General features: G+C 29.8%; 1 protein-coding gene across 1 annotated transcript in view; it reads left to right on the top strand.

The window, feature by feature from the left end:
• Positions 1 to 6,127: 6,127 nt before the first annotated feature.
• Positions 6,128 to 18,476, top strand: part of LOC129965747 (ATP-dependent translocase ABCB1-like) — a 64,243-nt gene continuing 51,894 nt past the window's right edge. Inside the window, exons 1-4 of the mRNA XM_056079899.1 lie at positions 6,128 to 6,514; positions 14,291 to 14,351; positions 15,449 to 15,612; positions 15,722 to 15,949. Of these exons, the coding sequence (XP_055935874.1) occupies positions 6,363 to 6,514; positions 14,291 to 14,351; positions 15,449 to 15,612; positions 15,722 to 15,949 (605 nt within the window). The 5' untranslated portion in view covers positions 6,128 to 6,362. The remainder of the gene's footprint in view (positions 6,515 to 14,290; positions 14,352 to 15,448; positions 15,613 to 15,721; positions 15,950 to 18,476) is intronic.

Raw genomic sequence — 18,476 nt, forward strand, 5'->3', positions numbered from 1 at the left:
TAATCATCTTTAATAACTAGTTGTTCATCTGATTTATTGCATGTGAAAAATTTCAGTAAATTCCTTTTTGTATAGATTATGTAACTATAAATTGCAAAGTATTTTCAAATTCTGATAATGTAACTTATACTATTTTAGAAGTCTCACTCATATTACATTCATTTTGCTATGCATCTGTCCAAATCCCCCATCTCGCTTAAAGTGTAATCTTTAATCTGAAATTGGACATTCAATTAACTCTAAATAACCCAATAATTGCTTGCCAACCCAAAATAAAATATGTAAAGATGAACAGTGAATAAAATGCAATATCTTCATCTATTGTAAGTAGGCAATAAAAAATTCCTTCTAAATGTGGAATAAATAGAATCGGGTCGTTTATTTTATCTTTTACTTCGATACTTTTATTTCCTGTGATAGAAAGTAACAGGCTGAAAGAGAATTTTTCTTAATGCATAAGATAGTTAGGAGGAAGAACTTTGAAACTAATTTTTAATTTCAAAATGCTTGAAAGATTTTAAATTTGAAAGGAATGAGTCTAATCCTCTAAGGATGTGCATGGACTAGAAAGACATTGTAATTTGAAAGTTGCATTCACTTGGAAGCTATAAGTTAAGAAGTTAGTGGTTTTTCTATTTGCACTTAAGTGAATTTTCAGTTTCAAATCTTATCATAGCGTTCATACCCTTTTTCATAATTCTAAATATACCATTACTTCTTACGGGAGTAACTTCATTTAAAATATTTATTACTAAAGTTTTTATTTAGAATTTAGGAACAGTAAATATGCAGTGAATTAATAAAGAAACGCGGCTTATATTTAAATTCAATGAATTTTTAAAGGAAGAAACAAAAGTGCATGCACATACTTACTCAGCCTTCTGTTAGATGAGCAAAAAATATCTCCACACTTAATAAAACAAGACTGCAGGAAAGACCAGTGGCGGATTTAGGCTAGAAAATGCTCGTTACGAGTTTTCTGTCTTTTAACGGCAAGGCAGTTTAGTTTTCCACAGTTTTAGCTGAAGCAACATGCTAATTATTAATTGAATTGAATTTTTAAGTTTTAGTGTCTTAGTGAAAATATGTTTTACTATTGGTTTTGTCATATGTACAGTGGTGGCGAAAATTGTGGACACTTTTGAAAATCGTTATGTTTTCAAACTTTGTATGCTTATAGAAAATGTTACATTTCAGAAAATGTAAACTTATATATCATTTTAAAGATAATTTAATGCGTATTTCAATATCAAAAGCAAAATACAAATATTTGCAATACAAAAAAAAGTTATTCTTACTTTAATCTGGATAACAAACACAGTGATAAAGTGGATTGTAATTTCTAACTTTTCTGACAAGTCACTGTTCTTGTTTGTTAACCAATCAAATGTTACTAACTGTTAGCAAAAGCTGACATTATGTTTAAAGTTGGAATAAGTCATTATTATGATTTTTTCTAGAAGGAAGACTGTTTTTCATGTAATTAAATTGCAAGTTAGAAGTATCGTTAAACTTTTTAATATACAGTTGGTATTTTTATAAACATTTCTAATATTTAGTCAAGAAGCAATGACATCAAATAAAAGAATACATTGGGCATCTAGAAAGATAACTAATATTATTGTGGTACATTAATGTGGTCTTTCCTATGCTGAAAGTGCAAGACAAGTAGTTCAGTGACTACATCTGGAGTTTGAATATTTTGTTTACAATATCAGGAGACACATTCAACAAAAAAAAAAAAAAAAAAAAAGCTGGGAATGGCTGAAAAGGTGCCCCACATCTGATAATGTCAGAAAAAAAAACCATGTCACCATGATAGAAGAATGTCATCAGCGGCGTCAGAAGTCAATTGAATGATGCTGATATTTGTGTCAGTTCACGAATAATCAGGAGAAGATTATTAGATGTTGGAGTAAGAGATAGGATTGAACGAAAAAATACTTACCTCCATTTACAGCAGCGTATAAAAATATTACAGTGGGAAAATGAACACATTAATTGGACAGACAATCAGTACTCACAAGTTGTACGGAGTAATGAAACATGTTGTTATTCAGTAGTGATGACGAAAATAACTAAGACAGAGAATAGGCGAAGAGCTCCATCCTGACTGCATTCAGACAACTATGAAGAACTCAGTTAGGGTTATGATTTGGTCATGCATGTCAGCAGGCGATATTGGTCTCCTTCATGTTATCTATGGGACATTAAAAGCAATATATATATATTGACACTATTCTAGAGCCAAAACTTGCATCTTCCACCAGTGATCTATTTCTCAACAACGCATCATTTATTTTTCAGCTGGATTCAGCTCCTTACCACACAGCAAAAATATAGAAAGAGTGGTTCAGTACAAAGAGCACTGAATTGTTATCATGGCCAGGAAATAGTCTTGACCTCAAAATTATTGAGAACTTATGGCACCGTTTGAAAACTCTTGTACATATGAAGCGTTCATCAAATAAAAGAGAAATAATTGAGGCTATAATTGTTTCCCGGCATCACGCGATAACGAAAGAAGAGCTTAAAAGTTTCGTCAGCTCAATGAAACATCAGTGTGAAGCTGTAATAAAAATTAAAGGCTACCTTACTAAAAACTGATAACTCACTGCAGTCATCAGCATCTAATGTATCTCGATAATTATTGCCACTCAATTTTTTGAATTGCAAATATTTGAATTTAGTCTTTTGTATTGAAATCAGTATTAAATTCTCTTTAAAATGATATGTAAGAGTTTGCACTTTGTGAAACGTTACATTTTATATAAGCATACAAAGTTAGAAAACATAAAAATTGTCAAAAGTGTCCAGAATTTTGGCCACCACTGTATGTCATTTGAAAAATAGTTTAAGTAATAGAATTCTTGAAAAATTAAACATAATTGTTAGTTAATTATTTCATTACTTACAAATATATATATTTAATTATTATCCTATTAAAATAATGACATATACTTTAAATAATGATTCTAATAACAAAGTGTATTCTTACCTATAGTCTTAGTATTTTATAATAATAAATGAATATTTCTTATTATTTTATTTAATTGATAACTTGTCTAGTAACCTTTAAAAAAAATCAATCTGCTTATAGCCTCCATTCAGCCTGGTTACCTAACTGGAAATACACCACTGAAAAGGATTAATTAGTATATTAAAAATATTTCAGAATAAGCTGTATTGAGTCACAAAATAATAATGTGTAGAGAGATGGGCAATGGAGGTCTACGAACTGATTATTCCGTCCTGAAATGACAATGATGTCTGTAAAATTAAGATATTTGGAATATCAGGAAAACCAGCGGGAGTAGTCTCCTCGAACCTTGCTCGCTTTCTGTTTTATAAAAGTCTTATCCCCATCGCATAAAATTACGAAACTTTGACAAACCCACGATTGTATCGCATGATAATGGCAAGCATTTATGAAATTTAGATCTTTCGCTTGAGTCTAAGCATTTTTACTGAATCTATCGTGCGCATGCGCTTTTTAGACGCCTTAATCTGATCGATTGAAATCAAAATTTGACACTGAATTACGGTTGTAGCAACTGGATCACATACCGAATTCTTTGATTCAAATCATTGAATTTGCTAGCATGCGAAAGTGCAGACCAAAAGATCATCAACCCTTTGATAGATTTGGCTCAAAATCAGACAAGAGTGTAAATTTTAGAAGCTTAATCTGTATGACAAATTTTATCTATGCACCTGTTTGGGTTCTGTGTTTCACTTGTACGAGGGGTGATCCAAAAAAAAGTTTACAAGCGGCAGTATTTGGAAAGTAGAAATTGTGGATGAGAATATTGTTACCCAGAGTGGAGACAGATGGCGCTAGTTATCTTAGACCGGTCGTTCGAGCAGATAGTGTCTGTACTGAGACCTGAAACAGCGACAGTAATGGCAAGACATCTAGAGAAGTAGTCTCGTACAGAGGTACGAGCCGTGATACGACTTCTACGGGCCAAGAATGTGTGCCTCCATCGGACATTCACAGACATATCCTTGAAATGTGCGGGGGGTGGAGCAGCGAGTAGAAAACAGGTGGTGAAATGGTGTCATTCTTTTGAAGTGGGTAGAGAGATTGCTGGAAACGTTTAGGTGGGAGGTGTGGAGCCACCCCCCACGCAGCCTCGATTTGGCTCCCGGTGACTATTTCCTTTTCCAGGCATTGAAGAAACAATTATCCGAAACAAGGTTCATATCAGACGGTGATGTTCAAAAAGGTGCCGAGAACTGGTTCAATAGACAGGAACCTGATTATTACCAAGATGGTTGGTTGGTTGTGAATTTTAGTAACGCAAGAGCCAACCTTGGCTAAACTGTGCCAGTCGTATGGTTAGAATATTGACGATCGTGGAACAGAAACAACGTTAAAATAATTGTATGAAAAGATTAAAAAAGTTACTTTAAAAGATTGAACTTCACAAGGTAAAAAGTTAAAAAATGGTAAGAACTAGATATCCCGTAAAAACCAATGTCCTTTAAAAAACTGAAAAAGATTTCCATGGGGCTTTACTCCCACTAAGTCTGACATTGTTAGTGATGAAGTTTTTAAAAAATGAATACGCTGAGCATTAAAATTTGGACACTCAATCAAAATATGATTAACACTAAAAACTGTATTGTAAATAGGACATGTAGGTGCCCTTTCTCCAAATAGTAAATGTTTGTGCGTGAAAAAGGTGTGACCCACACGCAGACGAGTCAACCTCACATCATGTCTTCGCAAAGGCAGAGCCGACCACAAACAAATTGCTGGTTTAACAGCATGCAGCTTGTTATTGATTTTAAGCAAAGGACCTTTTGATATTACAAAAAGCAAGAGGGCGATGCAAAAGTAAGGAGACATCTTACCAAGACGGGTTAAACAAATTGGTCCAAGGGAGTGATAAATGCCTGAACAGATTTGGTGATTATGTAGAGAAATGACAGCTACATATACTTCTTAATTACCATTTGTATCCTGTGTCAATTGTTGATAAAGCATTTTTCCTTTGCCTTGTAAACTTTTTTTTGGATATATCTCTACACTCTATTGTCAAACACTCTAGTGTCAAATATAAATAAAAGAAATTCAGTTTCAAGTATTTAATTATTCAACAAATTTAAGTGGGATATATGCTATCAAATTTGATATTTTATTATTTTTTTATTTATTATTTTTTGTGCCACAAATATAGGAAAAAAGTTTCTCCAATATTGTTTCTGTTTTTGTTTTATAGAAAATAATGTGAAATTTAATACCATTTCATTTGAGATCAAGGCCCACATTTTAAGAAGCTCTGGTGAAATTTTTAATTATTAATATTAAAATATTTTTATGATATTGATGTATATTTATCTATTTTTAAAGTTTTACAATCCTTAATTTAATTTCTTTCATGTTTGTAAAAGAGAAACTTTACAGTCTATTTTTTTACACGCTTCTTTAAACGTCTCTAGATTTCTGAAATTTTTCCACTCTGTGTTCCCGAAACAATACAATATTTTAATATTTTCACAACACAACCCATCATCTCCTTAATTAATTTTGAATTTCTAAGTGCCTTCTGGTTATGAATTAGCTTATTAGTACAGGTATATAGATAATAAATATGATTATATATATAAAATTATTTTATACTAAGTATATCTTAAGTATATCATATTTTTAGAAGTTCGTTTTAAACAAAGCATTTTTGATTTTAAAAAAAACCGTTATCCTCTTCTTTTAGAGCATTAATAAAAGCGCATTTTATTTTTATATATTTTTATAATTTTTATCTAAACATAATTTATGTTTTTGTATTCTGATTTTAATAAGTATGATTTTATTTATTTGTTTATTTTATTTACTTATTTATATTATTGAAATTTAGAATCGTTTAAATCAACATAAACCTTTTCACAATCTTTAACACATATGTTTATTAAATTTACTCGTAAAAAGTTCTGAGGAAAACAATGTATCTCACAGATAAGATAAGTAAAGATGAACTTACCTTGAAAAAGCTTTCTCCTAAAATAAAACAATTTAACTCATTGATAACTCACCTGCAATTACATAACATGTTTCCGCCATAATAAATCTCCATTCACAACGTTGTGCAACATCGAATTTTTTTTCGCCTAATAAAAAGCAACCCTTCACGGGCCGGGTACAACAGAAAGAAGACTTGAAGCGTACGATTGTCATCGCATTACACTTACTGCTAACTCTATCTGTGTTCCGTGCGACAGCGAGGTAATCATTTAGCGACCTTGGATGCTATACAAAAAGATTGTATTCTTTTCTTTTAGCGGTGAGCACATTTTCTTTTTACATCAGTACAGAACTAAATCGAGAATAGATCGATTGAAACAAACCGGCATTCAATATGCTAAACAACGATTCAAAATCGAGCTCTGTGAGTTCAAAAGCGTATGGAATACTTGAGAATGATGACTCGTTAAAGAAAACGGATAAAGAGCAAAATACAACATTGGAGGTTTCAAACGAGTCTTTACCTCGAGCTTCAGATGCTTCGAAGTAAGTCATAACACATTTTTAAGTTTCTAAGTATTTAAATTTTATTTGTATTTGTATTTTTAAAATTATCTATAGAAAATATTCTTGCAATATTTAAGAAGAAAAAAGTTTGGTCTTTTATAGAAATCATTTTTTATCTCTATTACAATATTCTTTATTATCAGATATTTTTATATTATTATATCTATACTTCATAATTAGCTGTCAGCTAGTTTGTCCATCATACATTTATAGCAACAAATTGGCTAAATCAACGAAGTTAAACACTTAATATTTAAAAAAAATATTTTGGTAAACAAAGTGTGTTGGTACAAAAAAAATGGAAGTGGCCTCACCAATTTTTTCTCATATACTCTCTAATGAAAGCATTATTCTCTCTGATTATAAACCTTGGGCAAGACTGTGAATTTTACTAGTGCACAGATTTTTATTTTTTGAGAGCGCATGTGAGAATTTTATATTTCTGAGTATAGTAAAGAAAACCGGTACCGGTACAGTAATTACATTATAGCACTGGCTATCAATTGTTAAGAAATATAGAGCTTTTGCGTAAATCTAGCACTTCTGAATCGAGAGTACTCTCTTTGATGACAGATCGCCAGGATACGGTTAATACAAGCACCAGAAAATGGAATATGTATTTTAGAGGCATTTTCCTGTCGTCTGAAACTGAAGTTACTGAAATTTACTGATCACAATAAAATGTAATTGCAACAGCAGCAAAAAAAAAAGGGTTTGGGGGAATGGAATTGAAATCATTTCGTTTCTAAGTTACCACGTTTTCATACATGTGAAAGTACAAACAAACTGGTGATCAAATTTTTGACGGTATGGCTTCTAAAAATGATACAGAGTTGTATTTTAGATGCTAAATAAAAAAATTGTATTTATTTATGTAATTGTATTTAATTAACTTTTTTTTACTTGGTAGTTATTGTGTTACCTTGTATTCGGACAGCCGAACCGAAAGACATTCTTTGAATAAATTTCCTCCAAAATTCGACAAAAAAAATGCAATCGTGATGTTAAAATCAGCCATTAAGTTTCATTTATCCAGCCCAAAACGGTTTTGAGTTATCGTATTCAAATACAGGCAGACTGACACATTTCCAAAAATGTGCTTTAATCTGAATGTGGAGTCTGTGGAAGTCTGAAATGTAGAGACTCGACAAAATCACGAGTTTAATTTTTTGACCATTACAATATTTTGTATATTGGGTATAAAAGCAGATGAAGAAGAATGAATCGAAATGAAAGATTATAATAGGAATATTATTGAAATTTTGATGTGTAAATAGAATGACCCTCATAACGAGTACGTGGATAAAATATTGTAGAATAAGTAATCAGGTTTTCATTTCTCCTGCATGAGTTGGAGATTATAGTTACATGAACTTGGTCCAAGGTATTGTCATTTCCATGATGGTATATATCTTTTTGCATGTTTTGAGCAGCTCTTAACTTTGATTTTCGTTCCCACACGGATGTAGAGACAATGGTAATATAGATTACCCTGATACCAGTGTAAGATGGCACGAGCTCATTTGTGGTATAAACAGAATGAAAATGTAGGGAATATTTTATACTTTATGAAATTAGTCTGTTATATCAACTATTAAAAAGTGATAGATTGTATGGATCACTAAACATATATAAGATTTAATGAATATATGTATAGTTTTTACTTTTGGATGTAGACAGTTTAAATAAAAATAATTGCACTTATTTATTTAATTATTAAATACATATTTGACTTAATTATAATACATGAAAGAGTAATGTATTCTTTAGACAAGATTATTTTGGAGTAGGTGAAAAGATTGAACTGAATGTGGTTCTAACAAACGAAGGAGTTTTTAATAGAATTAAAGATTTTTGAAATTATATTTTTTTCACGACAAAACAAATCCTGATTTAACAAAAGTTTTTTTTTATTTTAAATATTACTAATATTAAATGTAAAAAAAAGTAAAATCTCTATAAAATAAACTACAGCTTATTATAAGAATAGAAGATAATGATGTTAATTATATCTAAGCGGGAATAAAAAAATGTTAAGTTACAAACAAAATACCATTGTAGTAAAATTGATAACATCAAAGAGATAATCAATTTTTAAGCCAGCGTACAAAAGGTAAAGATAATAATTTTTTTAACAACGGTAAAATAAGCGATTCGTTGAAAGATAAAATTGGTATAACTTTTAAAACTTATAAAATAATTAACAACTTAAAATAACTTATAAAGTAATTTACACCGATATAACAAATCATATTTGAAAATGTCTTACAAAATTGTCAAATTTACGAAAAAAGAAGAAAACGATTGCAAATTTTGTATCACTGAAAAGATGTACAAGAGTAGCCCAAATTGTGGAAAACTTTTGGAAAAAAGTGCATTTTGAAAATTTATAGGCTCATAATAGCAATAGTATTTGCTAAAATACCTAAAAACTATATATTATTTTAATGATAACTTAACTAGGAATATCATGCGATAAATTATGTTCAATTATTATTATTATTGAACTTTATTGTTATTCTATTAATACATATTAATTAACTTGATAACTTAGAAAATTAAGTAAAAAATTACTGTACTGAAAAATGACTTTTCTCATCGTAATATTGTAAAATAAAAGATTAAAAAAAATCCTAAAAAAATAAAAAATAAGAAAATATTTATCACAATTTTATCTCGCCAATATGTGCCAAATTTGGAATTGTGCCTTATCACTGAGAACAATAACAGGAAAAACCTATCTACGTAAAATGATTAAGCATATAACAAAATCTGACTGAGTGAGATCCTTCATATCTTGTAATTTTACTGATAATTCTGCAGTGCTCCTAACTTAAGAACCAAAACATCACACATTATACATTCTCACAATAATATAAAAAAACCTTACAGAAAAGAATGTAAAATCGTAGCCAACATACGTGATATTATTTTTAAATTATTCCAAAAATCTTACTCTTTTGGTATTGATTTTTATTGAATAAAGAAAAGAGAGAAGATGTGTTTTTTGGATTAAATATTGGTTTAGTTAAATTATTAAGATTGGTTACTAAATTTCGCACATATATACTTTGGAAAGCGAAATTATACAGAGAAATCTTTTTGTAATGTCAATTAATTAAAAATTAAGTAAAATTTTCATATTTTTTTCGTGATAACTTTCGAAAATGTTATTGCAAAAAACTGAGTTTCACGTCATTTTAAAATATAAAAAGTTATCTTTTTAAAGATATTAATCTAAAGTGACTAATCTTTTGAAGGTACTCATTGCAATTTTCTAATTTTTGGCAGTTTTTAAAAATATTTTTTTGTCTAATTTTTAAAAAATTGATTACGTTGTTGACCTGAAATTCAAACTTTTTTCAACAACAAATTTAATTCGCAGGATTTTCTTCCACTGTTGAAAACTAAGATAGAATGATTTTTGTTTTATATCTATGCATTTTACAAGACGAATAAAAAATAATTTACTATACCACTAATGTTAGAAAAGAGATGAGCCAGAGAGTTTAGTTTTTAATACTAGCTTATGATGTCATGGAATTAATTCCCATTAAGACAGTATATAATGATCAGAACATATGTATGGATATTAATATAACACGATTTTAATGTCTGTCGACGAAATCATGGAGATGAAATTACGCCTACGCGATTTAACCGACATTAAATATAATTAATAATCTCAGCCAATCAGCTGGTCACCAAATGCATCTAGTAAATAATTATTAGGAGGATGAATTCTTTTTACAAAATTGAGGTTTGAATGTTTAGAACAACTGTTCTTTTTCACAGCAAAAGTAAAAACAAAAGTTGTTTACAAATTGGAGTCAGAAGACCGAAATATATTATAATTTTAAAAGTAATTTTATATGCAATTCTATTTCTTCGCTAATCATGAAGCAAATTATGTAAGAATCCGTAAATGTCATTCATTCATTGTATTAAGAAAAAAGAGTTAGCCTTTTATTATATGTTATACCATGTCTCATTATTTGTCCTTGAGAAATCTATCTGTCATCACGAACTGTCCTTTACACTTTTATGTCCTTGAGAAAATGCCGAGTTCCGCAAAAAAATAATTCTTTCAAATGGATGATAGCTCAAGGTTTTAGGTTCAATGCATCTTTAACAATACTCGCGTTTTTTTTTGTTTGTTTTTTAATTTTTTGCATGCATGAAATTTGGGTACTACATATTTCAAATTATTGACAAGTTATGAATTAACTTTTACTGTTTTCTAAAAAAATGAAGAAAAAAAAATATTTTCCTTTTTTGTTTCATCGAAAAATAAAAATAATAGTTTCAGAATTCAGAAATTGCTACTACAAATCAAAGAGAATGCACGTATGTCTGTGTATATTAGTGTTTTACAGGGCAGACCGTTAGATCTAGAACTATAAAATTTGGCACGAGGTAGGTGGAAATTTGCACTTCAGTTTGATGTTTTCGGAACTCTAGTTAATTAAAATAGCAAATATTCTAATAATTGTATTTATATATTTTAAGTCTCTTGGCCTGAGTGACTTCCTCAGAAAAGTTTTCATAAGTTTCAAATTCTGGTAGAAATGTCACTCTTACAATTTAGAAGACTCACACGTTCTGCTCATTGTGCTATGTAGCTCCCTAATTTTTTCGTTCTTATCTAAAATTTGAATTTGAATTGGAAATGAAAGGGATTAACATTAATATAGGGATTGCAATACCGGTATACCGGGATACCGAATACCGGTATTTTGAGCCTTTTGTAATACCGGTATTCACAAGTTTAAATACCGGTTTTTCGGTATTTGCTAGAAATTTTTAATATGGTCTCCACTATATGTTCAGGTATCGCGAATATAGCAAAATAGTATACATTTTTGTTTTTATGTCTCCCTAACGGGCGAGATTAATTAGCTAATTAATGGCTTAATTAATTGCTTAAATCTAAATTAGCGAAACATGGATTATTCCTGAAAGAAAATATTGTATCCATAACGACTGATGGAGCAACAATTATGAAAAAAGTTGGAAAGTTGATTGGTGCAAATCAACAGTTGTGCTATGCACGTGGAATTCAATTAGGAGTAATAGATGTATTATGCCAAAAAAATAAAAAAACAGAAGAATCCAAATACTGTGGATAAAGAAACTTCGGATTCAAACTTTGAAGAGAGTAAGAGTGAGAGTGATAATGACAGTGTAATTGTTGAAGAAGATATTGCTAATGAGGATGAAATATTAACCCATCAAGAATTGCTTCCTATAATTTATAAAGTTCGAAAAATTGTCAAGATATTTAAACGTTCCCCTATGAAAAAAGGACATATTACTAAAATATATACTAACTGAAAATAAAACAGAATATATGTTAATATTAGATTCTAAAACACGTTGGAACAGTTTACTCCTAATGATGGAATGAATTTTGAAACTGAGATATCCAATCCAAAAAGCAATAATCGACTTAAACCTGTAAATTATTTTTTCAGATAGTGAATTCGACTTAATATCCAGAACTATATCAGCTCTACTTCCAATAAAACTGACTATTGAGGCATCATGTCGGAGAGATTCTAATAACAGCTAACGCAACAATAAATTTCATGTTGCAGTCACTGAAAGAACAGCACACATCACTATCGAAAGAATTATATATCACATTGAAAAAGAGCACAGAAGAAAGGCATACCGAAATAGAAAATGTCTTATGGTATTTACATAATTATAATGATTTTAAAAATGAAAATGAAAAAGAAGAAAAGAAAATAACCAGTTCATATCTGATTAAGTTTAGAGTAAATTTTCTTAAATTTTTTTACCCACAAACCTATCCTCATTCAGAAGAATTCGGTTCAATTATCGGAGATTATGATGTCACTATTGTCGATAGTGAAAAGGAATTGTCTCTTGAACAAAAATTAGAATTAGCGACAAATAAAAAAAAATTCAACGATCCAAAATACAATAAAGATCAGCTATATCCAAAACCATCCGACGAGAAATCGATTTATTTGAAGATGAGGGATTTAGAGGTAAATACTTGAAAAAAATATATCGCGCATTGCTAACAGTACCACCAGCTAGCGTAGATGCCAAAAGAGCGTTTTCGACAGCTGGTAATTTTTACACAAAATCACTTTTCAGGCTTAATGACAGTACAATGGATGCATTATTTTTTTTTTAAGATCACATTTCAAACATTTGTAATAATACCACAGACTGAATAGTGATATTTACACTTTTTTGTGATTTAAATAAATAAGATGTTCCTTTACTATTTTGTGATTATATACTGTTATAATTTATAAGTTACAAATTATTTTTTTGTGATATTTACACTCTCTAACAAAACTGGCAAATAAAACAAAGAAACACCTGTGTTTTCTTTTTTTTCTAAAACCTTAATAATTAAAACAAAGAAGCACCTTTTTCTAATACCAGTATTAAAACTGGTATCCCGGTATTAAGATTTAAAAAATACCGAATACCGGTATTGAAATTTTGGTCCGGTATTGCAATCCCTACCTTAATCTAATAAAAAGTTTTATAGTTGAAATTATTTTAAAATGGATGCACTTCAAAACTTTCTCATCTTTATTCATTTATGAAATCAATTTTTTGTTATACGGATAAAAAATTATAAAAAGTTTATGAAAATCATACTTTAAACAGAAACTTGCTCATAGAAAAAAAAAACCCATTTCTTTAGATCATCATCCGTTAAAGGAAAATCCAAGCTAAAATAGTTGTAGCAACAATGAAAACGATTTGAGTTATTTTTGCAAAAATAATATATTGTTATTTTGAAATATAATGTAAAATATACTTACAATTAATTTTGAAAATTAATAAAACATGTACCAAATCTAACTACTAACTCCATAGTTAGAAAGTTGATATAATTGGAAAGACAGTTTTTTAAATGTCACAAATGGTGTGAAAATCAGTTTTATGATATGACATTTTTAGATTTTATCGCAGGAAAACACTAAAATCTAAATGAATTAGTAATTTACATTTAAAAATACTGTTTTTAAATTCACATTATTACTTTACAAAATATATGTATGCCAAATGTAGTTGCTCTAACAGCGTGTCTTACGACTCGCACGCACACACATTCATCTTTATTATTTGTACCGATATAAATAAAAAAATATGATGATATATATATTTTTTTATACTGAGTATGGCCGTAAGAATATCATGTTTTTAGAAAGTTTTAAACAAAGTATTTTTGATTTATAAAATCGATTTCTTCTTTTTTTTATAGTAGCTCTAACAGTGTGTCTTATAACACACACACACACACACGCATGCACACACATAGAAACTTATACATACCTTTATTGTCATTGGAAATATAAAAGTTAACAATATTGTTGCGAAATAAGATTCGTCAAACTTTCACAGAACGAAATGGCAACACCTTTCCCGCTCAGTATCTAATGTATTTTATGTCTCTCTGTTAATCAAAACATACTACACAAAGAGCGGAAGAAAAAGACAAAGGCTAGCTTACAAGATATATTTGAAGTAGTAAGTTAAAAGCATGGAATGCCTTTCTATCAAAATGATTTTACTGAGCTGAAATTCCCCCCCCCCTTTGCCATTTGATTCTGGCGAAATTAGAGGAATCTCATTTCACCGCGAATGTTTCGAGTTTACTATTATGCTTTCATTTCAAAATTATTAATGGCATGAAATATATAATAAGGATATGACCTTATTCTTTTAGATAGTGTTTAATTTGCCATTTTTTTTTTCCAGAGATGGGGAGGAAGATGACAAAAAATCTTTGGAAATACCACCTGTTTCATTTTTTGCCTTGGTAAGTATATTTATTAGTAATTACTATTAAGTACGGGACAGAATTTCCTTGTTTTGTTTAATGATAGAACGATTCAAAAAGCAAATAGTTTCGATTATCTATTATCATCTGTAATTTTTATTATTCTGTGAGAACATAATGTAATTTCGGTTTGAAGCCTCAAAATGCGCGGACAAAATTATTGGCGATTTATCGGCTTTGAAATATCGCTTATTTACTTTAAGGGTTATTAGAAAATGATTAAAAAGGTTGTCAGATGTGAAGACTTATTGCTAACAAAAAGTTACATTTTGACACGAATGTCCTAAGTATACCCGATTCTCCCCCGTGGCCAATAAAGGGCAAGGTGATAAGGAATTACTAACGCCTAAAGAAGCTCATAGAAGAAGATGGGAGTGAACGCGAACAAGCGAGAAGAGGTATATAAAGTTATATAGTTTTTATAGTATAATTAAAATTCGTAAATTTTTTTAGCCTGCAAAAAATGTTTTGAAGTTCAAATGATTCTGAGATAGGAAAAAAAAACCATTGCTTTTCTAAAAGTTGACGATTAAGCAATACAATAGCCACGTCATTATTCCAAACCATTTTAAAACCCTATTTTTTCAAAAAAAAAAAAAAAAAGAATTCTGGCCTTGAAAAAAAGTTTTGGAGCTCGAACGATTTTGAAATGGGTAGGGGAAAAAAAAAAAACCCGAATGTTTTCTAAATATTGCAGTATGCGTAATCTCATAGTTACGTGATTATTTCAAACCGGTTTAAACTACTACTTAATGACTTAAATTAATTAAGACAAGCAAAGACTTAAAAATAATAATTTGAAATTTGAGATAGCAGATTTAAATTTTATATATTTAATATTTTTTTTGTGTGTGTGCGTCATGAAAGTATCTGTTCGTCGCTAATTTTATATTATATCTTAACTAAAACTTAATTTAAATAAGGGTTTCCAATAATTAAAAAAATATTAGAGACAATTAAAAAAGTGTTTTGTGGTGACTTATTTAAATACTCTTTAATAATAATTTAGATATTATTTATTTAGAAAATGCATTTACATTCCTAATAGATATTAAAATTGAATTGCTTTATTTTAGTTTAGGTATTCAGCTGGATGGGACAAAGTACTTATGGTTGTAGGATTCATCACGGCATTGGTTGCTGGAACGGTATTCCCAACAGTGCAAATTGTGTTTGGCAATTTTCTGAATACCTTTGTACAACATGCAACTGTTAATACAACTGATCCCAACAAAAACTCGTGAGTTATTTAAATCTGAAAAAAAAAATCTTTATCTGAAATTTGCATCATTTTTGTATCTATTTAGTAAATTTTCAGGTTGAATTGAATTTTGTCTTATGTTTTGCAGGACTTATTCCGATGATTTCTTAGATGGAGTTGGCGAACTGTGTTTGTATTGTGCAGCATTGGGTTTCATGGTTCTTGTAATCCAATATATCATTGTATGCGCCTTCGGTTTGAGTGCAGCAAATCAGGCTTACAAAATACGCTGTTTGTTCATGACCTCGATACTCAAACAGGATATTTCCTATTTTGATACTCATCAAACAGGAGATTTTGCTAGTGCCATGACTGGGTGAGTATTGCCATGAAATGCAATCATATAAATTAAGAAAATTACCTTTTACTTCAATAATTTACACAATATTATATTATTTAGTACTTTGGGATTATCCTGTCGACTATTTTCGCCAAACCTGATATTATCGCCAAAAGGTAGCGAAAGGAATGGCGCATTTTCGCGAGCGCTGACATGTCGACGGGATAATCCCAAAATACCTATTATTTTAATTAATATTACTTCTTAATACAACCCTTATTTAGATAAATATTACTAATCAATACAATCCTCTTTTAAATAATACTAGCCGTCTTTGGCGACCAGTGCTTTCATCCATTTTATAAACGTTTTAGTTTGTTAAAAGATTAATTTGTCATTTGATTATATATATATATATATATATATATATATATATATATATATATATATATATATATAAATGAAAATCCTATTACTGAGTTAATGGCTGGTAAAAACAGGCGTTTGAATTCCTTATTGGCATTTAAAAGCATTTGTCCAGATAATATATTAAAATGAATTAAAAATATTATTTCTTTTAAAGAGAAAATTGTTGGACAGTAAAATTAATTTTCAGAAATAAAAATTATTTTTAATAAAATTATCTTTAGAAATATAATTTTAGAGAAACATCTCCAAAATATTTCTAATAATATTTGCAGTTCCATTAATTAGCTGGGTGAAGCGTTGTTTTTAATGCACCTGTAAAAATATTTAATGAATAAAGTAGTCTGAAATTAGTATGATGGTTTGTTGATATTTGAATGTTGCCATTCTAGAATAAATAATAAGCACGATTTCTATGCCATGTAAGTTAGTGCTTTATATATATATATATATATATATATATATATATATATATATATATACATAGATTATAGTCCATAATAGGACATAGACTATGAATCATTCCGGTTAATTGAGTGGTTAGTGTTTTATTCATTAAAAACTAACTTTCCCGCCAAAAATCTTAGGCAAAATCCCGCCAAAAATGAGTAAGAATTCAGTTTTTTCCCCCCACTATAATGAGGTTAGGCTTAATATATTTTCGACCGATTATTTCAAAGGATTTTGTTTATTTTCTTGGCGTTTGATGCATTTAAAATTAAACATTGTTAATTAATCGATCTTTCGGATTCATTCTAAAGTGCTTTTAAATTAAAATGAAACAGATTAAAGGAAATTTAAAATTTCTATTCTGCATTGCGTTACCCCAACTGGTGTACAAAATTCACGCATTTACGTGACTTCAACTGGTGTTGAAAATTCACGCATGCGCAGTGTGTTCTGATTGTTGACAACTGTGTTTTCATTTTAGTTAAAAGTTAAAAAATTATGTGTATTATATTGTTGTAGCTTTCTCAATCTCGATCGATAAATAAAATAGACTTGACTTGATTTTAAAGAAATACGGACTCGCTGTTTTGTTTTATTTCAGGTTACAATGTAAATCAATTGCATTTAGGTTAGTTGTGTGTTTTTGTAACTAAATTGTATTTATGTTAATTATATATTTTTCGCACATGCTTATAGTTTTAAGTGCATTGGTTTTTAGGCTAGTTTTAATTTTTTGATTTGTTATTATTTGATAGTTTTTCGAAATGCCCAGAAAACGAAAATCTAATATTTCGAAGAGGAGTAAAAAAGCTCGGGCTATGAAAGTAGATAGAAGACCTGTTTTCAATTTTAGAGAGCACTTGCGAACTTCAAACCCCCTCCAGCTATGGGATAAATACAAGGACGTTTTATCAAAAGATATCGTGCATAGGATGGATGGCATTCACATTAACCTAATCATTAACGAAGCTTTGGTATTGATTGAGGATAAAATGATTTCCATATTTGGTAAATGTCCCACTGATTTCGGCCTACCCCCAACGCAGCGAAGAGGGGAATTATCAAGCAAAATTATGAAGGAGCTAAACTACAACACAGCGGTTTTAGAATATCAGGTCAATGAATTAATACTACGATTACTTTCCGAACAGCGTCAAATCTACGAAACGATTCTGAACCGAGTAAATAGTGGAGAGGAGGGATTATTCTTTCTTCACGCACCAGAGGGTAGGGGTAAGACATTTGTGCTGACTCTCCTGCTAGCCCAACTCCGCAAGGACCGCAATATAGCTCTGGCTGTATCTTCCTCTGGCATTGCTGCAACTTTGCTTAACAGTGGCCATATTGAGCATTCCGTTTTCAAATTACAGCTTAATCTTGCAAGCGAACATACCTCAACATGCAACATTACCAAAAAACAACGACTAAAGAGAGACACTGCCGAGTGTTGATCAGATTGTCAGTTCTCATACATACACATCAAAATTTCCACGCGAACGAAATCGCGGCTAAAAGCTAGTATTATCTAAAAAAGGGTTTCTTTTACCTTTTAAAATTTTAACATCTTTTTTCTGATGTAAGAATTTTTATCATACCATTTTATAAACCATGTAGTTGTAGAAATAAATTCAAACAAGAAAATAAAATGCTTGTAATAATCAAAGATTAATAAGGATAAATTTAGTTA

This window comes from Argiope bruennichi, chromosome 4, assembly GCF_947563725.1.
Source record: "Argiope bruennichi chromosome 4, qqArgBrue1.1, whole genome shotgun sequence".
NCBI classification, from domain to species: domain Eukaryota; kingdom Metazoa; phylum Arthropoda; class Arachnida; order Araneae; family Araneidae; genus Argiope; species Argiope bruennichi.